This window comes from Columba livia, chromosome 13 (assembly GCF_036013475.1).
Source record: "Columba livia isolate bColLiv1 breed racing homer chromosome 13, bColLiv1.pat.W.v2, whole genome shotgun sequence".
Classification (NCBI taxonomy): domain Eukaryota; kingdom Metazoa; phylum Chordata; class Aves; order Columbiformes; family Columbidae; genus Columba; species Columba livia.
The window spans coordinates 365,057-392,652 of NC_088614.1; the positions used below are offsets into that span (position 1 = coordinate 365,057).

General features: G+C 47.7%; 2 protein-coding genes across 8 annotated transcripts in view; both read right to left on the minus strand.

Moving 5' to 3' along the window:
• MYLK3 (myosin light chain kinase 3) overlaps nt 1–19,479 on the minus strand; it is a 59,066-nt gene extending 39,587 nt beyond the window's left edge. The window contains exons 1-2 of one of the 6 annotated variants that reach the window (XM_065028549.1): nt 4,391–5,156; nt 2,891–2,984 (exon numbers count right to left, since the gene is read on the minus strand). Coding sequence is in view for 1 of the 6 variants with exons in the window: in XM_065028546.1 (XP_064884618.1) it covers nt 11,256–11,333 (78 nt within the window). In the remaining 5 variants the exon portion in view is untranslated. Of the gene's footprint in view, nt 1–335; nt 596–2,890; nt 5,157–11,255; nt 11,397–19,338 lie in introns of those variants that run through there. The other 5 variants (XM_065028552.1, XM_065028550.1, XM_065028546.1 and 2 more) reach the window with 5 other exon arrangements.
• Nucleotides 6,501–25,896, minus strand: C13H16orf87 (chromosome 13 C16orf87 homolog). 2 transcript variants are annotated; one of them, XM_065028560.1, is made up of 4 exons: nt 25,651–25,896; nt 21,637–21,733; nt 19,339–19,521; nt 6,501–12,455 (listed from the first exon to the last, which is right to left on the minus strand). In XM_065028560.1, exons 1-4 carry the CDS (start codon nt 25,714–25,716, stop codon nt 12,400–12,402), a joined length of 402 nt encoding a protein of 133 aa, XP_064884632.1. In that variant the 5' UTR covers nt 25,717–25,896; the 3' UTR covers nt 6,501–12,399. The 2 variants fall into 2 exon arrangements, with proteins under 2 accessions (XP_064884632.1, XP_064884631.1); XM_065028559.1 differs by lacking the exon at nt 6,501–12,455 and adding an exon at nt 12,712–13,238 and having other exon boundaries at nt 25,651–25,895.
• Nucleotides 25,897–27,596: the final 1,700 nt, after the last annotated feature.

Sequence of the window (27,596 nt, forward strand, 5' to 3'; positions counted from 1 at the left end):
TCAGGAGGCGCATTGCTCCACTCACACAGCCCGTTTGCAGGGAATTTATAATCTGAACAACATTCCCTGGCTGAAACGGTTAACGTGGCAGTTAATACAGAGTATCTTCCTTATGAAAATAAGTAAGTAGAAGCTTTAGTCCCTTGGCACATTTCTTTCACACACACTTCAGTGTTACTAAATTACTGAGCACGTTAGAGCCTTTTTGTCACTAATAATCAGAAGCAGGGAGCTACTAACACTGACGCCTCCCAGTTTAACTCCTCACAACTATGCCCAAAATATCTAATTGAAGGTTCACAGTTCTCTTCCCAAAGGTATTTCCAGTAACTTACCCTCTCATTACGCTCCCATCCATGCAACGAGACGGAGCTGAACACAGCGCACAGGAGCGTCCCCGGGACTCAGGGCAGGGTCAGCGGCACAGCACCCACACCAGCACAGCCCCGTGTGTCTGATCAGAGCACCCACAGCAGCACAGCCCCGTGTGGCTGATCAGAGCACCCACACCAGCACAGCCCCGTGTGGCTGATCAGAGCACCCACAGCAGCACGGCCCCGTGTGGCTGATCAGAGCACCCACAGCAGCACAGCCCCGTGTGGCTGATCAGAGCACCCACAGCAGCACGGCCCCGTGTGGCTGATCAGAGCACCCACAGCAGCACGGCCCCGTGTGGCTGATCAGAGCACCCACAGCAGCACAGCCCCACGTGGCTGATCAGAGCACCCACAGCAGCACAGCCCCGCGTGGCTGATCAGAGCACCCACAGCAGCACAGCCCCGTGTGGCTGATCACAGCACCCACACCAGCACAGCCCCGTGTGGCTGATCACAGCACCCACACCAGCACAGCCCCGTGTGTCTGATCAGAGCACCCACAGCAGCACGGCCACGTGTGTCTGATCAGAGCACCCACAGCAGCACGGCCACGTGTGGCTGATCAGAGCACCCACACCAGCACAGCCCCGTGTGGCTGATCAGAGCACCCACAGCAGCACAGCCCCGCGTGGCTGATCAGAGCACCCACACCAGCACAGCCCCACGTGGCTGATCAGAGCACCCACAGCAGCACAGCCCCGTGTAGCTGATCAGAGCACCCACAGCAGCACAGCCCCGTGTGGCTGATCAGAGCACCCACACCAGCACAGCCCCGTGTGGCTGATCAGAGCACCCACAGCAGCACAGCCCCGTGTGTCTGATCACAGCACCCACAGCAGCACAGCCCCGTGTGGCTGATCAGAGCACCCACAGCAGCACAGCCCCGTGTGGCTGATCAGAGCACCCACAGCAGCACAGCCCCGTGTGTCTGATCACAGCACCCACAGCAGCACAGCCCCACGTGTCTGATCAGAGCACCCACAGCAGCACAGCCCCGTGTGGCTGATCAGAGCACCCACAGCAGCACAGCCCCGTGTGGCTGATCACAGCACCCACAGCAGCACAGCCCCGTGTGGCTGATCACAGCACCCACAGCAGCACGGCCACGTGTGGCTGATCAGAGCACCCACAGCAGCACGGCCCCGCGTGGCTGATCACAGCACCCACAGCAGCACGGCCCCGTGTGGCTGATCACAGCACCCACAGCAGCACAGCCCCGTGTGGCTGATCACAGCACCCACAGCAGCACGGCCCCGTGTGGCTGATCAGAGCACCCACAGCAGCACGGCCCCGCGTGGCTGATCAGAGCACCCACAGCAGCACAGCCCCACGTGGCTGATCAGAGCACCCACACCAGCACAGCCCCACGTGGCTGATCAGAGCACCCACAGCAGCACGGCCCCGTGTGGCTGATCAGAGCACCCACAGCAGCACAGCCCCGCGTGGCTGATCACAGCACCCACAGCAGCACGGCCCCGTGTGGCTGATCACAGCACCCACAGCAGCACAGCCCCGTGTGGCTGATCAGAGCACCCACAGCAGCACGGCCCCGTGTGGCTGATCAGAGCACCCACAGCAGCACGGCCCCGTGTGGCTGATCAGAGCACCCACAGCACCCACAGCAGCACGGCCACGTCCCCTTTGGTATCTGACCAGCACAAGTGTTGAGATCCGCGGGGACCGTGCTGCCGCGGCGCTGCCAACACCAGCACATGCTGGAGCGGCTCCGCTCACCATGGATTAGCATTAAAGGCCAGGCTGAAAGCCTCCCCACCTCATTAATATTAATTTTAAATGTTTTAATCCCGTTTACACAAGGACTCATCCCCAAGGCTAGAGGCCTCATAAATTATATTCCATTTTTAAACCTGTAGCATTGACTCTCGTTTCAGAAGGAAAGCACCAGCAGAGACAGCTTTGGGCAGGCTGCTTTTGCTGAACAGCACCTTGGTGCCTAAAGCCCTGCTTTAACTTCATCAGCCCACAAAGATTTGCACTTTAACGAATCCTGCCTGCAAAGCACAAACACGAGCACATCTGTCAGCAGATTTTCATTCTTTTTTTATCCTGCTTTTGCTCCAGCTGCTGCAGTGGGTGCAGCTGAATAAACTCCCAAAACGCAACTTATCTACCAGACACTTCAAAAATAGCCACAATCACCATAATAACGAGTGAAAAGGGACAAAGTGACTCAGTATCTACTTTGTCTCCTGGCCAGCACGGGCAGATGACTTTGCATTCCAAACGTACCACATTACACAGCAAACCTGGCTTAGATGGTCATAAAAAAGGTCCAAAGGAGAACAGATTGAAGCCTTCTCTGGAAGGGCAGGGGACAGTCTGGGGACAGTAATCTCTCACTTGTGCCCAGCACAGAGCCCCTTACACCGGCAGCAACGTCTGCAATGCTGAGGAAGGCGGCAGCGGCACCTCCTGCTGCCCCCCCCGGAGGGAACAACAGCCAGAGGAAAAACGCAGATGAATTCTTCTAGTTACCTTATTCTTCTAGTTACCTTATTCTCCTTTGCAAAGCACTTGTTGTAGCACAGATGTACTGTTCAACAGCCTGTTAGTTTTTAGCACGGAGAGGTGACCTGTTGCAAAAACCTGAAAGCAAACAAATTTGATGTCGTTACCCGCCCTCCAAAAAGCCGGCAGTGCTGAGAAGGGCAGATAAAGTGTGTTCCCCAGCAGATGGGATCAGTGAGCTGCCACTTGCATTGGACTATAGGGTTTTATCAAGCTCCTGCTTGGCACATGCGCTATTCTGTGGTTTTGATGAAGAATTAAACCATCGTGCCCACTGTGAGGCAGCCACAACGCACAGGGGGTAACTACAGCCTGTCACTCCAATAGGAAGACCTAATTTCTGAGAGTCAGCCCCATAAAGTACCCATGCAGCACAAAAATTATATGTCCAATGAACATGCAGGTGGAAATCAGACACACAAGAACCTTCACATTTGAATCTGGAATTCAAAGGTAAATATTTTAGATGTATTTTAACTTTGGAAGTCTGGCTTGATGACTTTTTTCGCTTCCCCGTTAAATCAGCGTCCACTAACTGGGATCGTTCTAGTCCTCAGAAACCTTCTTTACAAGGTGTTTCCTCATTGTGAACCAGCTCTGAAGAACAAGGATTAACGCTCTTGGTCCCACTCCCAGCAGTGGGGGAATCTTGTTCATCTACATCACATCTGAATGAGTCTCCCGCAAGAAAACACCCTTTAAACTCACAACTGAGGATACAGATGGTGAAACCTCTGGAGAATTGATTTCCCAAACCACCTATTATTTGATTGAAGTTCTCCTCCCCAGTCACCTCTGCCTTGTCTCCCCTGCTCCTCTTGGCCTTGCATCGCAGGAAGGAAAATCAACATAGGCTTTAAAATACAGCCTACAACCCAACCACACCGAAGGGAATTTCATTAGAATAAATGAAATGGTGCTGAAAAGGGTTCTCCTTTTTAGAAATCGTTTTCTCAGTCCCAAGGCTAATTTTATTATATATTTCATACTAAATCATATTGTAGCCTATTTTCAATAGCTTCTGATTGAATGATAATATAATAACATTTTGTTTCTAGTTTAATTAGATTTTTAAAGATCTCCATAACCTTAACCCTTCTCCTGGTAATATTTGTATTAATTTAATTGTTTATTTGTTTGATATTAGCATAAATAAAGAATAATCTACTTGAATTTTTGATTGAGTGGATGGCACATTTAGCAGCCAACAAGATGGGAAGGACAAAATACTACTACTACTACTACTAATAGTAACGATAATAGCATATTTTATTTATTATCAGCCAAATCTAAAGGCAGCTGGTTATTTTAAGTAGAGAGCAATTAAACGCGAAGGGGGACAACCCTCCTGAGGGCTCCCCAGCTCTCTGTGCCCATCACTGCTCCCTCTCCAATCTGGCCGAGTCCAGCTTGTCTTAGTCTCACAAAATACCTATACATCATTGTTGTGACTGTCTCAGACTCCTCATGTTCAAATAACGAACCTTCTTGTTTCCCAGGAATGCATTTTTAACGTAGGCATCCAAATCAGGACATGTGCCCCGCTCTTCACCATTTGCTGTGCTTTTGTTTCTGCGCTTTCCGTGGCTGGTTCTGTTCACTTCGCTTTCAAGTTCTTGCAATGCATTAAAAATCTAATCAAGGATTTAAAAGACAGAACATTTTACAAGACGCGTGTTCCCCGGTACTGTCACCAGTCCCAACGCTGCTGCGGGGCAGCCCGGCTGTTCTTCAGAACACACACCTGAACACACATGTGTACCTGAATCCGGCTTCTTTCCTGTCCTGGTTTTGCTAAAAACAAGTTTCTCTTTCAGTGAATTTTGCCTGTCAGCTAACGCCTTCATATTAACTGCATTTTCCTGGAGAACCAGACACATGTTTTGGTAAACCTAGCAATGGAATGCAAACTTATTGATAAGCACGGATGGACATCTCGCGAGAGGGGCGACGAGAAACAAGTGACCAAGAAACTGACCAACTGTGTATAACATCCCATTCACGTGAATACTTCATATAAAGTGGGAGATCACGAGGATCTCGTTGGCTTTTCCCTTTTCCCTACTGCTTATGGCAACATTAGGAGAGGACCTTGCTAGTCATCCCTGCGAACTGAGGCCAGTGAGAGACTGAATCCAGCTCCGGTTGGCTGCAGAGTCCAGTCCAGGACTTTGGTTGCCGGCTCTGCAGTTGCTGGGACTTTCCAGATTGGTTTTGTATATTTTGTATTATTTTCTCTATTCTTATTAGCAGCATTAGTAAAACATCTTTAATTTTTTCCAACTCTCTTCACTCTGTGCTTCTTTTCCTCCCAATCGCCTCTCCTTAGTGAAAAGGGGGGAGTGGGAGGGGGAAATGGGGGGGGTGGGGAGAGGGGGTCAACAATACATCTGCCAGGGTTTGATTGTCACCCCGCAATCTTAACCCTCGACATTTCCCCAGTTCCGCTCGGCCAGTTCTTCACTGCTCGGAGGTGCTGTTTTCCAAACACACCTCTAGTCAGTGCTAGAGACACATTCCATCACTGTAAACACCCAGTTCAAGAAACGGGCTGTTTTAAAAGTACCTTCTTGAAAATCTTTCACTGGATGTCAAGACCTGTCACCGTAAAAAAATCCTAAGAGTAAATTCTAATGCTCATCTCGGTTTTTTTGAAGATGAGAATTAGAATTTACTCTTAAGATTTTTTCAGTCTGCTCAGTTTGGTCAGGAATTCTACTTTTTTTAATGATTTTTAATTTAGTTTGTTCTTTTTCAATAGAATTAAGAGGTAAAACTAGAGGATCAGGCTCCGAATCAGTACTTGGCCAAGACTCAATATATCTCAATGTCTTAAGTATCTCTACTCACGGCATAGTTTTTAATTCTCCAGAACTGCTCTGTCTTAAAGAACAGTGAGATTTGTTGCTTTTTCAAGATGATAGGAAGTGATCATTATCCCCCACTGTTTCAGGAAGCTACAGCAAAACGCCATTATGCCTTAGCCCTCATTCGACAGTAACACAGGTTCCTTAGTGATAGTGAAAAAGCCAAAGAGCCTTGCACGTCTAACTTCACTCATTTGAGGTGACACATCACCATTTCACAGTCTCGCTCACGTCCTGCAGCTGACGGTCTCATGCACAGGAACGCCCGTTCTCCTCGGGAGTCTCTTACACTACTGGTTTCTCTCCGACTTCTGCCTCGTGTCCAAGACAAAACCCGCACAGCAGATTTGGCACCCGGCGCATCCCTGCTGCGACAACACTAAATCCGAACATCCGTGAACTACGCTGTTAACAGACTGCAGCTCTTTACTTAAAAATGTCCTTTAATACATCACAATTGTTTTGTTTGCCAAAGAAGTAAAGCCCATCAATGAACTTTAATTTCAACTGCATTACAGGCTGCGGTGCAGTGCCAGTAAAACCAGCGTTAGGACTCAGTGTGCTTCACTCATTTCACTGGAAACCAGAACTCCTGGCCCAGCTCGTACCAGCGCAGGGGCCACAGCCGACACCACATCTCTGGGGCTGCTGGGGACCGGGACCCGGGCCCAGCTCGCACACACACACATTCTGCTCCACAGCTCCTCCAAATAAAGCAGCTCAGACCTCAACCGGAAGATTTTTCTTTATTAGCAAGAGCATCTCCGTAAAATATTCAAAAGCTGTTTATTCCAAGACAAAACAAAACAAGCCAGATTTGGAAAACTGCCAGACTGCTAATGTCTGTCCTTCTGCTATCTGGAACACTCACTGTTCTTCACAGCTTTCCAGGGTCTTCAGCATGCTCCAGGATTTACAACAGTATTTATTCCTTAACCCTTATGACAAAATGAAAGACTAAGTTATGACTGAGAGAAATAATTCACAGCAGGAGACCAAAGGCAGTAAAACTCAACATTTAGAAGATGGAGTTCAGGTTCTGTGCACAAAGCCAAGAAGCACCAAGAAAAGCAGCTTTTGGGGGGCAAGGGGAAGATGGGGGAGGGGTACCTGACTTTTCCTGGGGGATGTGCTGCATGGTGACACCAAATGTTTCACGAGAATCATGTTCTGAGCTTGAAATTAGACAACTTTGGTGAAAGCAGGTTTAGGTTTTCTTCTGGAGAAAAAAAGACATACACAGATTTAACCATTTCCGCTGGTTTCTGCATAATCAATTTCTTGCTCTTTACTTGGATTGCAGAGCCCATTCAAGAGCCAGCAGCTACAAGCAGCCCTTTGTAAAGTAAGAGCAAATAAACGCCACTCTAGTACATTACCTTACAGATACTTTCAGTTCATTAGGAATTCACAATATCTACTGAAACGATGCAGGGCATTTCTGTAGCATCTGATCAACCGTAAGGCAGTAAAATTTATCATCTTCATCTCAAAACTGCTTAATCAGATAAAACTTTGGGGCAACCAGACTTTCTGTAATTACTATTGAGTTCTGAAAGTGACAGTCTCAAGGAGAGAAAAAAACACCAAACGACATGCTACCACTTATTAGAGCTGTCCTACCATCAGTTATCTTCTCACCTTTCAGTGGAACCTCCTGTGTTCCAGTTTGCACCCATTGCCCCTTGTCCTGTCACTGGTTGTCACCAGAAGAGCCTGGCTCCATCCTCCTGACACTCCCCCTTTCCATATTGATCCCCAGGAATGAGTCCCCCCTCAGTCTCCTCTTGTCCAGCTCCAGAGCCCCAGCTCCCTCAGCCTTTCCTCACACGGGAGATGCTCCACTCCCTTCAGCATCTTGGTGGCTGCGCTGGACTCTCTGCAGCAGTTCCCTGTCCTGCTGGAACTGAGGGGCCACAGCTGGACACAATATTCCAGGTGTGGTCTCCCCAGGGCAGAGCAGAGGGGCAGGAGAACCTCTCTGACCTACTGACCACCCCCTTCTAACCCACCCCAGGTACCATTGGCTTCCTGGCCACAAGGGCCCAGTGCTGGCTCATGGTCATTTGCTAGAGAATATTGTCAGAATTCACAGCAAAATAAAGCATCAGGCAGCCTACAACAGAACACTGCTGGCACCGTTACTGATTCGAAGGATCCCATCTGACCTGGAAGCGCTGGTTAAACTGCTGACATTTGCTCTGCTGTACTTTCATCAGAAGGAAGAAATGAGGCACAGCAGGAAACCCGCGGAGCAAATTCCAGCGGGTACCGAGAGCCCAACACGTGCTGCGGGCAGAGCTGCTCCTGCACACCCAGCACCGCTCACAGCTCAACAACATCTTCAGGGTCCGTTTTGTTGTAAAGGGAAACTACTGCCTGTTCCCCAAGACCATTTCACAATGCAAACACAAGCACTGGAAGTCGAGACTATGACAAGGTTTGCGGGACCCAGCACCCAGAGGAACCCTGTTCCAGGGAACTGCATCTCAGAAAGGCTCACGCTACACAGCAGTTTGAGGCAGCTCTCTGGTGATGCTGCTTCATCACAGGTCATCAGCAGCTTACAGAACAAAAGTTGAGCACCGTGTCCTGTTAGGCAATAAGATCCTAAGCATCCTTGATAGTACAGTCCAAGGCCCAAGACACAGTGCTGCAAGCAGGCTACATAAATCACTGTTTCACTCAACTCAAACACATAAAGCCAACCCAAAGACCTTATTTAGGACCTGATATTTGAAGCACAAATGTCAGTTCCAGGCTCCTGCTCTGTAAATCCTGCTGCCCAACCACAGGGTGACGATAGTCTGCAAAGTATTCCCCAAAACCCTGCCCCACTTTCAACCGTCTTTAATGAATTGTAACAGTATTAGAGTGAAAATAACAGGAGAATTATAGATGTTTCGAAAATTTGACCAAGCTTAGATATACAGGACTTCCAGGGAAGGTGAAGAAGAGTTCTCTCGAACCATTTTTTATTGAACTGTCAATTGAAAGTTCAGAGTTCTCTGGTCTTGATAAATGACTCATCTCCACTGATTTCCACAGCTCAGGTTGTAACACCCCACACAACTGACGAAGCCATCCGCGTTCAGTGCAGACAGCCTGGCTGGGCTTTAAGCTCCCAAATCAGGCACGAGTGAGCAGTTCCTAATGCAAAATATCCCAGTACCTACAGTAGTAATGCCTGAGGAGACAGGAACGGTCTTTAGATCAGGCTGCCACCTGGCACCAGAACACAGCAACTGCAGGACCTGAACTGTGAACAAGCACCATTCTTCAGAAAAAAACAGGGAAAAGAGGGGTCAGAGAGCAGAGCTCGCTAGAGGGTGGTGTGTGAACAGGCGGTGCTCCACTACAGCTCTGAACTACCCAGTTCACAGCATCAACTTTATGCAGTCAGGTAAGTCAACACACAGATCGGCGCTTCTGTGGTGCTGACACGCTCAAGGCAGCCCAGTACACTTCGTCTGAAAGATTAAGCTTATGTGTGCGGTGTCACGGTGCAAAATGCAGTGAAACAAATCAAGTTAGACTGAATCTTTCAGACATCCAAAGACAGGGCCTAAAATCTTATATTTGAATTAGAGAGTTTCAAGGAAAAAGAATCGTTTGCATAAGCAACTTCCTGAAATGTTACATATTTATTTCTTTTTTGGAAACTATGCAGTTTCCAAGTAAGTCAGAGATGCAGTACATACAATTTTAGTCTTATCATTTAGCTGTCACTGGCTTTTATTTTAGTTTCATAGACCCAGATCTAATACGCATTTTACAAATATAATCTACACCGACGTGCCAAGTGTTTCATGCACTTAGCATGTCTAACACACAAGGAGCGAGGTCTTGAGATGCCATCGTGCTGATGGTCACTTCACACAACGCAAACACCTTCCCGTTCAGTCACTGAACGTATTCCAAGACACGTGTCTCAGCACACGGCAGCCACCGAGGGCCTCTGGAAGATGCTGCAGTGTCCTGTCTGGAGAACTGCAGCTCACAGCTTGGCCAGACGTACTTTTCACTGGGGAAAGAACTGGCTGGACGGCTGGGCCCAAAGAGCTGTGGTGAATGGAGTCCAGGTCAGTCGGGGCTGGTCACAAAGTTTGTTCCCCAGGGCTCAGTACTGGGGCCAGTTCTGCTTAATCTCTTTATCAATGGTCTGGATGATGGGATCAAGTGCACCCTCACTGAGTTGGAGACGACACCAGATTGGGTGGGAGTGCTGATGTGCTGGAGGGTGGGAAGGACTTACAGAGGGATCTGGACCAGCTGGATCAATGGGCTGAGGCCAGTTGTCTGAGATTCAACAAGGCCAAGTGCTGGGTCCTGCACTTGGGTCACAACAACCCCATGAACGCTGCAGGCTGGGGAAGAGCAGCTGGAAAAGGCCCTGGGGGTGTTGGTGCCAGCGGCTGAACATGAGCCAGCGTGTGCCCAGGTGGCCAAGAGGCCACCAGCATCCTGGCTGGTACCAGCACTGGTGTGGCCAGCAGGACTAGAGACGTGATTGTGCTGCTGTACTGGGCACAGGAGAGGCCAAACCGTGAATCCTGGGGGCAGTTTTGGGCCCCTCATCAAAAGAAGGACATTGAAATACTAGAGATTGCAGGGAAGGGAACGAAGCTGGTGAGGGGCTGGAGCACAAGTGTGATGGAGCGGCTGAGGGACCTGGGGGTTCAGCTGGAGAACAGGAGCTGAGGGGAGACCTTCTGATCTCTGAACTGCCTGAAAGGAGCTTGGAGCCAGGGGGGTCGGGCTCTGCTCCCCAGAAACAAGCGCCAGGAGCAGAGGAAACGGCCTCAAGTTGCGCCAGGGGAGGTTGAGGTTGGATGTGGGGAACAATTTCTTCCCCAAAGGGCTGTGGGGCATTGGAACAGGCTGCCCAGGGCAGTGCTGGAGTCACCAGCCCTGGAGGGGTTGAAAAGGCATTTAGATGAGGTTCTCAGGACATGGGGCAGTGCCAGGGGTGGGTTATGGGTGGACTCCATGATCTTGAGGGTTTTTTCCAACCAAAATGATTCTGTGATTCTACAAAAGAATGGTTTATTTCTGGTCGGCGAGAAATGCAAGTCAGGACTCCTGCTTCGCTTTGGTAAAGCAGCACTCTCTCCCTAGGACATCTTCAGGGCCACTTGCTTCCATCACAGCTTTATTGAAGAAAACTGCAAGCCAGCAGGGGAAGAAAAATAGCACAACCACAAATGGGAAAGAGCTGACAGCAGAGACCTGGTGAAGACAAAGGGAAGAGGTACAGAAACAGAACTCAACCACTGCTTCTACAGAGTCTCCACCAATGAATGAAAAAACAGATGGCCTTGTGCTTTTGAGGGGTGTGAACGTATTTTTCGGTACTTATCAGAGAAGTCACCAATCTAAATGTACAAGTCATAAGTTGAATTTTGTCACGTGTAACAACATTAACTTCAGTCCTCTGAAGATAACTTTAATTCCACGTATAGGAGCAGAAAGAAAGAGATACCTGTAGGAACACCGGTGCGAGCGCTGAATAAGACTGCAGCAGCAGTTCCTTTGTGCTTGTTTGCACTGTAGATCTCATTCTGGCAGTAGAAGCAACACGGCCTGATCATATCTTAAGTCTTCAAAATCAGAACTTCGCTTGTGTCTTCCTTACTATAAGAACTTGCAAACATGCTTTATCCTTAACAGTTATTCACCTGTCCTTCCTACTGGCATCTGTGACAGGCTACAGTTCTGGAAAGCCGAAGTCTACATGATATAGGGAAGTAGGTCTGGTGTTCACATTTTTTCATTTACTGGAATAAAGACAAACAGAGATTAGTGGTTTAAGTGCATTTCCACAGCCATCCCCCATCATGCAGTGTTCAAAAGGACCCAAATTACTCCTTACAAGTTCAGAAGTAAAAATCACTTTCCATGTTTCCTGGTCCTGCTTACAAAGATTGCATCTGATCAGTCCTCAAAGCCATCACAGCCCCTTCCTTTAACCAATAACTAATAAACAGCCAGTACTTAATCATTCAGCTTTACCAAAATCTCTGCTTCCCCCCAGACATCCGTTCTGCAGCAGAACCTCGTTAGGTAATTCTCACTATTAAAGTAATGTGATACTAAAAAGCGTGAGTAACACTGAAAAAAAACTTGAGACATTTAGTTGCATTCCCTTTCTTAGAAAAGTGTGAATGAGAGGTGACCAAAAGCTGGTATGGCAGATCTTACGATCGCAATTGCCTCCTACACCTGCGCCCTCAGGATTTCGCGGCTCTTTGGTTTTTTTTGGTAAGACAAAACCCCAAAGTATTTACAAATCTAAGAAGTTGGGCTCACATTGCACTACACCACTTTCACAAAGACTACTTTGGTGAATGTTTTCCCCAAACCAATTCCTACCAGAACACCTTATTTGGCACACTCCAGTAGAGCTTTGCTTTGGTATTTACGGTCAACAGTGCAAACACAATACTGTTCGGAATTACGATTTTAAAAGACAGACAAAAAAAGCTGATGCGAGTAAAAGGAACTAGTGTATCCGCATCTTTTGGAAATACATCTCCGCGTCTCTCCCTCTCCAGTAAATAATGGGCCAAGAAAGAATAAGGGAGCAGCACTTACCGCCCAGGCCAGGGACACCCAGCGACCACGTGTCACAGAACAGGCGCTTCGCTCCCGAACTTCAGGAGTCTGACCCCCAAAAGTGTATCTATGATTTTTAAAAAACAACTCTATGTAACAGAGAATCATTTTCTAAAGAGAATCCGTAAACAATACAAAGTTGTCAAGCAGAATAATCCCCCCAAATGAAATTACTTTGATTTTCTTGCCATCGGAAGTAAACTACACCTCTTAAAAAAAGGCAAAGCTAAAGCCATCCCTAGGATGAATACCGGATTTCTAAGAGGATTAAAGCCAACATACCTTACGTATCACAAATGTACTTAATTCACAGCTCAATAAAATATTGGAATATCAATTTATTAAAAAGTTATGTGAACTGTACATACGTAAACGGCAATATAGCTGAAAAATCTGAAATATATAATTTTTAAAGTAAAATCATTTATTTCTGAAAATATTTAAAATATTGCATTTCTGGCAGCAAATTTTAAAGAAGTGCTCTGAAACGGACGCAGTCTCTCTGTGCGTTTGTCTTCAAGGTGTAAAACACATCTGCTTTCTGGTGTGTCATAGCACAAGCTTGTGAACACTTTCTTTCTGACTTGCAGAGACAGAATTCGATTTCCAAGAACAGGAGCAGAACTTTAACCCGAAATACTACGGTCCTGGTCGGTGAAGACAACACACCTCCCGAGAGTCCACGCCACCTTGGGAATACGCATATAAACACATCACATTGTGCTTACAAGTTACAGAATAAGTCTCTGATTGATTATTTTTCTGTTTATTTCCGCCAAGGCCACCGAAAATACGAAGGCCTTTTCATCTGAAAGGTTAGCATACATGTCAACTTCTTTTTCTTGTTTCTCTGTAGAAGGAAAAGAAAGTCACTATTAGAAGCTTTTAGAAGCAGATTGTGTTGTAGTTCATACATTATGTGGAAGGGAGAACTGGAACTGAAAAGAAGTTAGACAAGCAACTCATGTGCAGGGAGGGACTGAGAGAGAGCAGGAAGGAAGGGAGGCACACCAAGGTGCTAAAAGAGTCACAGAATCAGTCAGCTAAAAGCACGACAGAATTTCTGTTCTTTCATGACAAAGAATGAGTCACTAACATTACACTGACTCCTGACACAAAAGAGTTTGAGTGTTCCTCCAGTTCCGGAGTCTTTTTTTTGGCTTTTACATAAACACCTCCCAGCCCAGGAAACAAAGATATTTCACTATATCCTCATTAAATACGACATTTGTCCCCCTGTTTTACATCTAGGAGAACCCAAGAGCTCAACAGCAGCGTCCAAGACCAAAGAGCAGACACGTGGCACGAGGCAGGTTCCCGATTTGTCACCATGAGCATCGAGACGCCTCCAAGTGCTCAGGTACACTGTCACACTATAGCGTATCACCAAACTAACACAGTAATGCTTTCATAAATACCACTTACCCCAGATCATGGCTATTAATAGCCCAGTTTAGCTAGCCATGGGGCAGCTGACACAACTCATTAAACCAAACAAACGCAGAAAACAAGCCACAAACCCCAGCTTTGTCAGCAGAAGACCAGGCCTGCAGACACAGAGAGGAGTGCATGGAGAGCCTTGGTTGGTGTCCCAGACTCACCGACCGTCCCTCTGTCCCACGGACAGATGGACACACGCCTGCCCGTGTCCCGCTCCAGCCAGCCCGGGGAAGGGCAACAACAAACTTGGAAAACAACAGAAAGCACCACGTGGAGAAAAGCTCCCAGCATCTCGTACCCCTTCCGTGGGTCCGCATCGTAACAACACTGGTAGATTTGGCTTTAGATTGTGTTACAGCTACGGACACCGTCCCAACCAACGACCTTCCCCGGGAAGTCAAGTGCTTGTGTTACACAACTAAGAGGGAGAAACTGAAAAATCCTTTCTCTCTGTGTTCAGATTCAATACTGATAGAGACATAGCAACAAATCCTTCTACTTAAAGACTTGTGGACAACTGAAATCACGCATCAGCTCACCTTTCCCTGCAAGTAAAATTGCTTTGTGAAGAGCCTGCACACACCAAGATGCATCAGTTTTTTTGTCTGAAAACAAAAAGTTGCCCTTGCAAAATAAAACAAATCAAAGCACGTTTGATATTTGGAACGTAAATGGTTTCTTCTTGTTCCCTGGCTACACAAAACAATACTCTGCAGTGTACTGAGTTTGAAATGAACGCTGAGGAACGGAGTTTCGCTACGAGCGCTGCCCTGCAGCTGCAGACAGACCAGGTTCTATCCCAGCACCAGGCTGGGCTGCTCCCCGTCCTCCCACCTCCTACAAACAACCTGTTCTGAGCACGGACACCGAGCACGCTGCTTATTCCACATCAGCCTTTTCCATTTTCACATCCAAACCCCTCCCCTTTCTTCATACTTCCCGATCCAAACAAGTCCAGCCACCACCCAAATATGTCACCACCCAGCAAAATTAAAAATACTTCCCCCCCGTCCCGTTGCTATTAACAGATTGCAAAAAAAACCCCTTTCTCGAGTTTCCCTTCTCCCCGTCCTCCCAAATTACTGGCTTGTTCTGAGAGGCATCAGCTTTAAAGGACCGAAATCTTGATACCAACCAGCCTCAGGATTAACACAGCTCTGCGAGCTCTTAAGACAATTCCAGTTCTCACCGGTAACTAGTGAGGACTTGCATTTGCCTGACATTTTATCATATGCTACTCATAGGATACTGTGGTTTCTACAGACACTATTAAAACTTTCCACTTCACAGCCTTATCTGCAAGTAGTTTTGACTCACTTCTCTATTATTAGCAGAAGACTGTCTTACAGAGTCACAACGCAGTTTTGCAACACGTTAAAAATACCAAGTCTTTTGAAATACAACTGAGGCTACGTAGGTGAAAATATTCAGTCTTTCTGTAGCATGTCACTCTCATCCCCAGATCTCCTGCAACCCACAGCCCTTAAAACTGTGATCTACGTATAAATCAAACGTGGATCCTCCCTCTCACACATTTTGTGTGGATTCAAAATCCAAAGTTCTGAGGTTCACTACCTGAGATAGTAAACTGCTTCAAATGTGCACACTGGGCAAGCAACTGTATGAGGAATACAGCTGGAAGTTACTGGAAAAGGAAAACTTGGATTAATACATTTAACTGAACTTCAGTTTTACCTGATTACTGAAATGTAGGTATCTTTATAAACAGATTCCCCACCTTGTTCAGTATCGGGTATGCTTTAGTAAGACTCCAGGCCACGCTTACTGAGTCTCATTTGATGGTAACAGGATCACAATAGCAAATACCACTTCCTCCAACATATGAGGGTTGTTCTGTTTGTTTTAATATAATCAAGGCTGTTACCTAGCTAACAAGGCAGCCTGGGAACCTGTCTAGCTGAGTGTCACAGTCACACACAGAAAAACAAAACACACACCACAACAACAATCAGAATCATATTATTATGAAGCTTCTGTTTTCAAAATACAGCGTAGAATTTCTGACGAAGGAATTAAGTGAGAATTTTGACAAGCCAAGCCTGCAGTGAGACGGTCCTGTTTCCCAGGGTCACCAAACGGCTCTGAGAAACATGTCAGGAACATCCTCTTGGTCTCAGTGTTGTGCCACATCCCCTCCACCCACATCAGCCTCCTCCTTCCTCCCTCTCCATTCCTTCTTACTAAAGCTGCAGGAAAACCAGCTTGTTTTAAAGAGCCCCTTTGCTTCTCCAGTTCTTGCTAATTGCTATTGAATCCTCCAGCTCTTGGTTCTAACCCGAGCCAGTCACGAAGGGCACAGCAGAACCACTGAAGAGCACAAACACAACTGGGAACAAGCACGCTGGGTATGAAAAGAGCACAACGCAAGCAAGAGAAGATACAGATCTCATGGGTGGCCTTAGGCAGAAGATGTTCACAGCTTTAAGTGGTCTTTAAGTGAACACATTACCTGCTGTGCACCCAAAAGATCCTACAAATACACAACAGGCGAGGAAATAATATGCTTGAAGGCTAACACTAAGCTTATGTCTTGCACTCCAGAGCTGACTTTCAACACTACGCAGACTGATACAAGGATTAGCAACAAGTCACACAAAAGTCACCTTAACCACAGAAGAAGAGTTAAAGTTGCTTAGTATGTCTTTATGCAAACAACACTATTGAGCAGAAGGTTCAGAAAAGGAGGAATATTTCTAAAATCCCCCACTAATTACTCCACATGTAGTAGTTAGGCCAATTTCATAAGGCACTTGAAAAGGGAGAAGTCAACGTTAACTTGTTTTATAGTAATTACTTGTAAAATGATGGGTTCTCTGCTGAATTTATTTGTATATTTATGACAGACACACATCAACTTTCTTTTTCTTTTAATCTGCCCAATAATCACCACAGTGGCCTACACACATTCCAGCTTGACATAACCAGAAATAAGTCAAAAGTAAGAAATAGCCTAAGACGACTTATTCCTATCCAGTAAGGTGTGCTGCACTGGTGAGGAGGAAAGACAATTCACCGAATGCCAGGATGTCAGGGGTTGAAGGGCCCTGGAAAGCTCATCCAGTGCAATCCCCCCATGGAGCAGGAACACCCAGATGAGGTTACACAGGAAGGTGTCCAGGCGGGTTGGAATGTCTGCACAGAAGGAGACTCCACAACCCCCCTGGGCAGCCTGGGCCAGGCTCTGCCACCCTCACCCCCAACAAGTTGCTTCTCACCTTTCAGTGGAACCTCCTGTGTTCCAGTTTGCACCCATTGCCCCTTGTCCTGTCACTGGTTGTCACCAGAAGAGCCTGGCTCCATCCTCCTGACACTCCCCCTTTCCATACTGATCCCCAGGAATGAGTCCCCCCTCAGTCTCCTCTTGTCCAGCTCCAGAGCCCCAGCTCCCTCAGCCTTTCCTCACACGGGAGATGCTCCACTCCCTCCAGCATCTTGGTGGCTGCGCTGGACTCTCTCCAGCAGTTCCCTGTCCTGCTGGAACTGAGGGGCCACAACTGGACACAATATTCCAGGTGTGGTCTCCCCAGGGCAGAGCAGAGGGGCAGGAGAACCTCTCTGACCTACTGACCACCCCCTTCTAACCCACCCCAGGTACCATTGGCCTTCCTGGCCACAAGGGCCCAGTGCTGGCTCATGGTCACCCTGCTGTCCCCAGGACCCCCAGGTCCCTTTCCCCTACACTGCTCTCCAACAGCTCGTTCCTCAACTTACACTGGAACCTGGGGCTCTTCCTGCGCAATGTGATGTGGTGTCAGCCCAGGCTCTCCAGGACACGTCAAGGAAGAAATAGTGTCAGTCACAGCACTGAGTGACAGGGAGGGCAGGACAGGACAAGCAGACAATGTCCTCACAGGAGATTCAGCTCTAGAAAAGCCACACCACCAAACACTGGGAAAACACCACACGTGCACTCGTGTGCAAAGATCTCACTGCCTCTTTATTTCTAGCTCAGGGCGCTGGCACGCTGTCACACTGCAGAGTACGCAGCAAGAGGTTAAAAACATTCAGCCTAGTTTTGGATAGGAAAACACAACGTCTAAATACCCCTCATGCTTTCAAATTCTTGCTTTCCAGAGACTATAAAACATGTGTGAAGAGAAAGGGTATTTTCTTTTGATCGCTGAGATTGCTTTCCTTCTTTTCAGGCAGCAGGAAAGATTTACTTTTCTAAGGCAAACCAACAAGTTTGCAGGACTTTTCCAACTAAAGCTGTGTGTGAACTAAACTGGCAGTAAAGTGCCCAGAACTGATGGTACAGATGCCAGACAAAGTCCAGCTTGCATCAGTAACAAATAGGGAAGCTCTGCAATCCTACATACAACAACAAACCATATGCAACAGTGAAGATATTGGATATTACAAATGTATTCCTATTATAGTAAAGCAACTGTCATCCAAACAACATAGATAATTCAAATTCCATCTCTTCTTTCCACAGCTAAAGCACTAAAAGCAACAAGAAATCTCACTTTAAAGTTTCTTTCCTCTAAAAACAAAGTGTAAGAACAAATAGATTTATATTAAACAGCAGAGACAACAAAATTGGTTTCAAAAAGTTAAAGGAACTCGCTTTGCAACACGGATTAACACCCACTTTTTTAACAAATAAGGTGGCAAGGGACGAAAACAACTGCACTTCTGAGTCATACCACAAGGTATGCTTGATGGTTTTAGCAGTTTTAAGAACAAGATCTTCTGCATATTTATAAGAAGTCTTGTTCTTCCCCTCCTATATACCCTCCAGCCTTTTGAAGTCTATGCTAAGTTTTTGATTAATTATTCAGGCCTCAAACTCCAAAACCATAGATAGCAAATGCAGGGTCAACAGGCTTTGAAAAAACAGGAATCCTAAGCTTAGGATCACATACTATGACGGTCACATACTTGAATGGCTGCAAAATTAATGTAGTGCGTGCAACAGTCTCTTCTTTGTATAAAGACTAAGAACAGCAGATCACCGAGGAACCTCAACAAGCCAGGAGACATTCTTCCCTCTAAAGCATTATTCTGTAGAAACATGGGGCGAAAATTCAGGCCACAGCAGTGACTAATGTGCCGTTTTTACTTTGTCCCTCCAAAAGGTTTCAATGAACTTTTTAAGCAATCCAATCATCCTAATCACCCCCTGATAACAGGCATCATTATATCGTTTGTCCTTTTGATACAGAGCAGCGGTACCTCAAAACCAACACAAAACTGAAAAACCTGCTGAGCAGTACAGTCCACCAGCTGTCAGGCTGTGTGTTCAAACTTGATCTGGAAGCTAAAAGTACAGGGTTCATTCTTTGCAGTTAGTTCTAGTCAGACACAAACACAAAACCAGAGCTTTCCACGGATGTGAAACGGTCCCTTCCCCATATTAAGATATGGGTTATTTTCTGAACCAGTCAAGTTACGTAAATGGTCTGAACGTTATAAAGGGTTACTGATTAAAAAAATAATTCATACAGAAAGAAAACCCAATGAACATATTTCTCCAGTTCTCATACCTCTTTCTTCCTCGTGCTTTTTGGCTGAGGCGCTCTTAGGTCTTCCTCTTCCTCGCCTGCTGTGATCCGAATGGCTGTTAGACCTGGATCTCTTGCGGTTTTCTAAGTCTTTATTTACTGCAGAATTTATCTTCTCTCGCTTAACTCTCTCTGTCCGTCTCCTTTTGGCCTCACTCTTGTTGTCTGTGCAAATGAACAGAGATGGCATGATCTAGGGTTGTTTTCATCTTTGTTCTTAATTCACTCTTACTGCTTACCACATCCAATCACCTTTTTTCTTTAAATCTCTTAGAAAAAGTGCTTACACGTCTATACCTTTACACAACAATTACATCTGCACAACATCCACGTAGAAACTAAGGTGTCAGATGCAGAATGACACTTTGGAGCAGGAACACCCAGATGAGGTTACACAGGAAGGTGTCCAGGCGGGTTGGAATGTCTGCACAGAAGGAGACTCCACAACCCCCCTGGGCAGCCTGGGCCAGGCTCTGCCACCCTCACCCCCAACAAGTTGCTTCTCACCTTTCAGTGGAACCTCCTGTGTTCCAGTTTGCACCCATTGCCCCTTGTCCTGTCCCTGGTTGTCACCAGAAGAGCCTGGCTCCATCCTCCTGACACTCCCCCTTTCCATACTGATCCCCAGGAATGAGTCCCCCCTCAGTCTCCTCTTGTCCAGCTCCAGAGCCCCAGCTCCCTCAGCCTTTCCTCACACGGGAGATGCTCCACTCCCTTCAGCATCTTGGTGGCTGCGCTGGACTCTCTCCAGCAGTTCCCTGTCCTGCTGGCACTGAGGGGCCACAACTGGACACAATGTTTACATGAGTTTCATCTGTAAATCGAGGATGGATTAACGAGGTTGGGTACTGAAAACAGCACAGCCACCCCAGCACACTATCCAACAGGCTAGTTGGACATTTGCAAGGCTGCAGCACAATTCTGCAGAGGCTATACTGTTGAAAAACATGAAACAATGTTTTCTAAAAGAAGCTGCAGGTATCTTAGGAGCCCAACACAGGCACACGTGGTCTCCCACTATATATTCCTGTGGAAGTGGTTTCTTTTGCTGGAGTTGTCCCACTAATCTTGTATAGAGACAGGGGACAGACTGGACAGCAGGGTCACTAACGTTAATACAAAAGCTGTATTTCACCGTAGCACTAAAAGGCTGAGGTAGCGAGGGACCAAGGAGACCATGCTGCCCAAGCAGGGCCACCAAGAGCCACCTGCCCGGGACCACATCCAGATTTCAGTGTCTCACAACCTGCCTGGCAACCCTCGCTGCACAAACACGGATTAGACAAGAGCTTTGCTCCACCAGACTATGGCCTCCAGCTGCATTTGGTAACAACCTCACCAGCAATCGGGGAGGGGGAAAGGAAATCAGGCCCCACTCTCAAACAGCACCACAGACATCGCTTCACCTCCTCCATCCCCAAAGTTCAGCTCTCTCACATAATGTCGGATACCAATAATCCCTGCAAGCTGGTAAACTGCACATACCCTTCAAAACAGTGAGATGCTTAGTTTCCATTTAGAAATTATTTACCAGGCCTACAAAAAGCCAACAGTATAAATCAGATTGATATTTTTTTCAGAACACTTTCCCTGAGAGGGGCTTGTTCTGACTAATTCCTGCTAGAATTGGAGGAGGTGATAAAAATGAACGTGAGGAGAACGTTAATCGTGACAGAATGTATATTCAGCTCACTTCTCCCTGTGCCCATCAACAACGAAAAGACAGACAAGTTAGACACAAAATATACACTATTTTTAAATGTAACCATGCAGAGAGATGCAAGACCCTCCTGGTTTTAGATCAAACATAGGATCGATTTTTTACAAGGTGACACCCGGGTGCTCGCGAGTAAGTACAACTCAGCATGACTTCTTCAAAAAACGAGGATTTTTACTTTCAGAAAGCCCAGCTTCAATCAGCATGTACCATTAAATCTGACCCCTTCGGCAGCTCTAGACATTTAGCTTCAAAATAGGATTAACAGAAAGCTTTCTGCAAGGAGTTATTTTGCATATTGAGCAATATGCACAGCTAGAATATACACAGAATAAATGCCAACATCACAAGTGCAAAGGAAGTAAGACTGAAAAGAACAGCTTCCCCACCCTCAAAATTCAATAAAAGTTCACACATTAAAAGTCTACTGTGCACAAATTCAACACAAAGTGAACTGACAACAGTCAGTTTACACAGGGAAGTAAAATACTCTACATCCTTTGCCTCCAATAAATAAAGAGGAAGAACTGTTATGCCCTTCTTCCCACCTCTGTGAGTATTACCTGTGATGGGTGGCGATCTCTCAGCACGTTTAGCATGCAAAAGTTTTCGACTAATAAATATGTAGCCACAGGGACATGATTTACATGCAACAGGAACCTGGGAAAACAAAAGACAAATGTTTCAGAGCATTTCAGATTATGACAAAATTCCTCTCTAATGAAGGAAAAAAGCCCCAGTGACTCACGTTTTGTCCTCAGAGATACCTCTTCAAATTCAGCCTGCGCTGCACACTTGTCTGTACTACCATACAATTGTATTTCAATGTAGTAAAATCAGATTGTGCTGTGAATCTCCCACCCAGCCTTCTCTTTATGGAGATACTACAAATGAAGCTCAAAACGTGCGGCTGCTGTGACCACCTCATGCTACAAACACACGAGTTTGGGGCAAAGTGGGACCACTAAAGCAGGAGTGAATTAGGATCACAAAAGTAATTCATCTTCAGAGCTCTCAAACAGCCCCAGTCGAATCAGTCAGACAGTTCTGCTTCCTTCATTTACTTAAAAAAAAAGTGTGAGTTAAAGCTGTTAGTCCATTCTGAATATTCACGTTCAGAAGCATTTGACAGCAGCTCCTTCAGAGAGCAGCAGCAGCTCGAAACAGGAGCACAACGGAGCCTGCAGCAAAATACACAGGGACCTGGTTAACTCGAAAGGCAAATCAAGCTGTTAACTCGAAAAGCAAATCTCCTCCCGAGCAGCCGGGGCAGCACGTTCGCCCACGTCAGGACATTTAAAACAAGACGAGAAAGTCTGGAAATGCCACGCAACACGAGAAATACAAAAATCCTACTCTGAGCAATTAAAAGAAGGAATAGCGATAAACTGCCAACCTCGTTGCCTTCCCTTAAAGCCAAGATCTTCTGAGATCTTCGATAGTACGGAATACAACATATTGCTTTGATTAGGCTTAAGACTGAAAACACAAATCGAAGCAAGTTTAAACAGAGATCTGGAAGAGATTATCACACATTAAAGAAAGTCATGTTGAAGCACGACAAAAAGAGCAGGAGGTAATTTCTCAAGCGTAATTCTTCAAGACAGGTCCCCACAAGTCTGGCGGTGCCCTCCGAGCCAGGCAGGAGCACGGAACCACGACTGATGGTTCAGTTCGACCCACCGCGCACAAGAACCAACCTCCAGCCAGTCAGTACACGGGTTTAAAGGAGAACTGCTACTCAGAATAAACACTATTTCACTTTCTGTAGCACATCTTAACTCCTGAACTTCCCCCTAGGAACAGCTTACATATGGACTTTGATATAGGTTTTATATAACTAGAGACTTTTTAATTCCCTTCATGGAGACACTGACATAACAAAAACAATTCTAGTCGAGGTTTATTGAGCCTTAAAGCTCAAAATTTAGCAGACTCGTATGCACGCTTCCCTCCTTGTTCATAAGTCAGTATAAGAGCACCAAAACCCACTATCTAGCAGATAGTTTGTCTGTGTTAAGGTGATACAGGAGTTCCGTTTAAGCCCATTTTTTAACACCTGGGTCTCTCCAATAATTACATTTCTGGACTCAGCCTAAAAATATCCGAGGAAAACCAGCCACAGGGACTGGAGCAGACTGAGTATTTTTCAATGAACTAACTGTGTTTAAACAGAACAATATTGTTCTCACGTGACAGTTCTGGCATGTAGGTGTCTGTCATTTGGAGGGGATTAAGGAAAGGTATCAGTTATGCTTCGAAGACCTACACTGCTAACATCCTGTCACATAATTATTGAGGCAACTCAATCCTACCAGCACTGCTGTTTAACACCTACCTAACCAGAGTAGTCTGAGTTTCCCAAAAAAGGATGTTTAACTGAAGCTAAATTAAGAAGTGACCATTATTTCTTCTGATTGACTGCAAGTACTTCAGGCTCCCTGAAGGGGCCATGCTTTAGTTGTGAAAATATCCTCAAAACCCTTCTTTTATTTTTTTTAAATTAAAAAAAAAAAAAGTTGAAATGGCAATTACACATAATCAAAAGTACAACAGAGGAAGTTTAAGAAGTGTTACTCAATATTGTGCTCCAATATTTGCGGCTGTCTAAATATTTCCATGCGTGCCTACTGCTAGCGAAGAAATGGGAAACAAATGCAAATTGTTCATGGAAGAATTTAAGAGACACTAGTACAGGACACAACCACTGCAGAGTTGCACAAGAGCTTCCCCACGTTCTGCAAAGGGCCGACTTGCACCGGAGACCTCAGTTTCTTGTCCTCCCTCAAACATTTGGCACTGAAGAACAAGGTCCTGTGAGCAGCGCTTGTGCCAGGGCAGGACACATCTGCACACTGATTCATTTTAGCCACAGAAGAGCTGCTGAGATAAAATCTACATTGACTTACGCAGATCATATGTGTGAGTTTTACAGCACGGAACAAAGCGAAAGTTTCAGCTTCAGCTTTAAAAGGCTGTAACATTTGCTTACTTCATCCTCCTATTGTTGGTGGCTTGACATTTATTAAAAAAAAACCACAAACCCAAAAAACCAACACACAACCTACCACTCTCATCTTCAGCTTCTCACTCATTTTAATTTTTTCTTTTGCCAGCTGATTAACCAGAACTTGGCACACCATTTTCATCCTCAGAAATAGCACTTCAGTGACACGCTTAACACGGGAGCATTTGCAGTGGTGCATCTACTGCTTAAAACACGAAAGGATGCTCCCACACCGCTTAACCTTCCAAACTGTTCCGGGGTGAGGAGAAACACTATAAAAACTATGTACATCTGAACAAATAAGAAGACTTTTCCTAATTTTTTTAATAAGAAAAACGAGAGATTGTTTTTTAAGCATAGCTAGCATAGCATACACCAGTCAAGTTTCAGGATCAAATAACAGAGAAGTGTGGAAGCTCCCCCAGCCGGCCCCACGGCAGCTTCCTGCAGGGCTGTGCTATTGTTCAGCTGCTGGAACAAACTGCCCCATTTTTAACAGCAACAACATCACCAGCAAAAAAAGCATAAATGCCAACAAGCTCACGATCCAGTACCAGTGCGGATCAGCTGCTGTTAATGCTGAAGCCTAACTCCATTTTGTACACGCAACAAAAGCGCGGTGAGACACGAGCAGCAGCCCACACGTACATCTGGACTAGACGGGGGGAACCACAGTGACAGGCTCTATTTTGATGCTTCTAAACCACTCCATGAGAAAACACCACAACTGAGGGTTCTCCTGACCAGCCTTAGGCACCTCATCATCCAAAGGAGAAACTGCACGGTATAAACTACCAAGCTCATTGCTCTTTTAATAAATGACATTGTTATTAAACAATACTAGCGCATAAACAAACGACTCTGCACGTCCCTTCAGCATAATAAGGCTGTTACAGCACCCTGCCAGAGAACGCGGTATTTAATCCACATTCCAAGTACATTGCAAAGGCAGCAATAATTTACTTCATATAAACACCGCCTCACAGCGGCACGGAGGCAGTTTCATCCCCCCCTTCCCTCAAACCCAACGGCTCAGTCGGCAGCTGCTGTCAAAGCAGGAACCGCAACCGAGACACGGAGCGGCGCCCACGGGAGGCGGCGCGGGCCGGGCACGGCCCCGACCCGGCCCCGGGGGAACACGGCTCCAACACCGGGGGACACGGCCCCGACCCCGGGGCAAGTGAGCGCGGGGCTGCGCGTCCATCCCGCCGCACACGGACGCGGCCGAGCCGGGCGGGCGCTGGCCCGTCCCGCGGTGCCGCCCCGAGGTGCCTCGGCCGGACCGCAGCGCTGAGGGAGCGGCTTCCGCAGCCCCGGCACCGACCGCAGCCGAGGGCTCGGACCCAGCTCCGGGCGGCCAGCTGGGGCCGAAGCCCGACCGGACAGCTCCGCCCGCGGGTCCCAGCGCTCCCCCCAGCCGCAGCTCCTGCCTTCGCCGGGGCCCGGCGGGCCCGTCCGGTCCTGGAGCGCGGCAGAGCGGGGCTGGGAGGGTGGGCAGAGGCAGCGGGGCCAGCGGGGCCGGCCCGGCCGCCGCTTCAGCCCTGCGGCCACCGGTCCCCTGTCCCCTCACCTGCTGGTCGCACTCCGGGCAGGACTTGGTGGCCATCTTCACTTTCTTGGCCCTGCTCGAGGACATGCTCGCTGCCGCCGGAGCGCCGGCCCGGCCCGCCCCGCGGAGGGCGGGAGTGGAGGGCAGGGCCGCGGCACGGCCGGGCAGCCGCACACCCTCCGCGGACCGGGCGCCACCGCCCCCGGCGCGGCCGCCGACAAAGGAGCCGCTCCCGGCGCCGCCGCAGAGCCCCGCCCAGCCCGGTGACGGCAGAGCCGCGCGGGGCCGCGCCGGGGGGCCGGGCTGAGGGAGCGCGGAGCCGCGGCTCTCCGCGCCGAGCTTCCCGCTGTAGGAAACCATGTCCTTACCTTGCTCCGTGCACAGAGTTGCCTGGTCGCTTGTAGTGTGCCTGCCACTTTTTCCTTTACTCTTCCCGCTATGGCTTGCAGAGATCCGCCTTTTTCAACACAGCCTCAGGATTTCTGTCGGTCTCTCCTGGAGTCCCCACTGACGATCCACGGGACCGCTGAAATCAACGGGGCGCGCCTTCCCGTCCTCCGGCTATTGGGACCCCCGAGATGACGACGTTGACTCCCGGACGAGCCCCCAAATCTGTAGGAAACAATTATTTTGCCGATATAATAGGCCCAGGCAGGATCTCTTAGCACAGCATTTTTTTAAATAACGATACTGCAACACCGGGTGTTTGACCTAAAGGCAGGCACACATAATAGGGCAAAAAGCCCCTGCTTATATCCCCCCAAAATCCCGGCTGAGTTTCCCTCCCCTGTTCCGCATTGGTTGGTACTTCAGAGTTTACAGACCACCCGACCCTCCCTCAGTTTACATACAATACCCTTCCCGGTATCAATCCATTATAAAGATAAGGATTCCTGGTACTTTGGCTACCCTTCTCCCTAAATTAACTGGTAAGTGCAGGTATTAGTATGTGTTCAGCTATCAGTATACATTCCGGGAAGGTTTTACATTAAGGATTCATAGTCTGATGTCTCTTGGCCCTTCTCCCCTGCTGGGGTCAGGTGCCGGGTCCTCAGTTATGTAGAAACAACAGTCCTTCGTTAAACGTTCCCTACATCGCTGTCACCTCCGAGCGCTGCTCCAGCACGGCTGGAGCTGGCAGGGCCCCACCGCAGTGACCTGTCCCTGGGGTGTCACGTACCTGCACCTTTCACTGCAGGCAGCGCTGGGGCGGCTCCTGCAGCCCTGCCCGGTACCGTGAGCAGCACCAGCCCCTGCGGTGGGACAGACTGACAGACTTTGAGACTGCATCTGGAATATTGTGTCCAGTTCTGGGCCCCTCAGTTCCAGAAGGAGGAAACTGAGGGGTGACTCATTCCTGGGGATCAATATGGAAAGGGGGAGTGTCAGGAGGATGGAGCCAGGCTCTTCTGGTGACAACCAGTGACAGGACAAGGGGCAATGGGTGCAAACTGGAACACAGGAGGTTCCACTGAAAGGTGAGAAGCAACTTGTTGGGGGTGAGGGTGTCAGAGCCTGGCCCAGGCTGCCCAGGGGGTTGTGGAGTCTCCTTCTGTGCAGACATTCCAACCCGCCTGGACACCTTCCTGTGTAACCTCATCTGGGTGTTCCTGCTCCATGGGGGGATTGCACTGCATGAGCTTTCCTGGGCCCTTCAACCCCTGATGTTCTGTGTTCAGAGTTGGGGCCTTCAGCCTGGAGAGGAGAAGCTCCGGGGAGACCTTATTGCGGCCTTTCTGGACTTAAAAGCGCCCATAAGAAAGATGGGGACAGACTTTTGAACAGGACCTGTTGTGATAGGACAAGGGGTGATGGTTTAAACTAAAGGAGGGAGATTCAGGCTGGACATGAGGAAGGAATTGTTGGCCCTGAGGGTGGTGAGAGCCTGTCCCAGGTTGGCCAGAGAGGTGGTAGATGAACCATCCCTGGAGACATCCCAGGCCAGGCTGGACGGGGCTCTGAGCAAC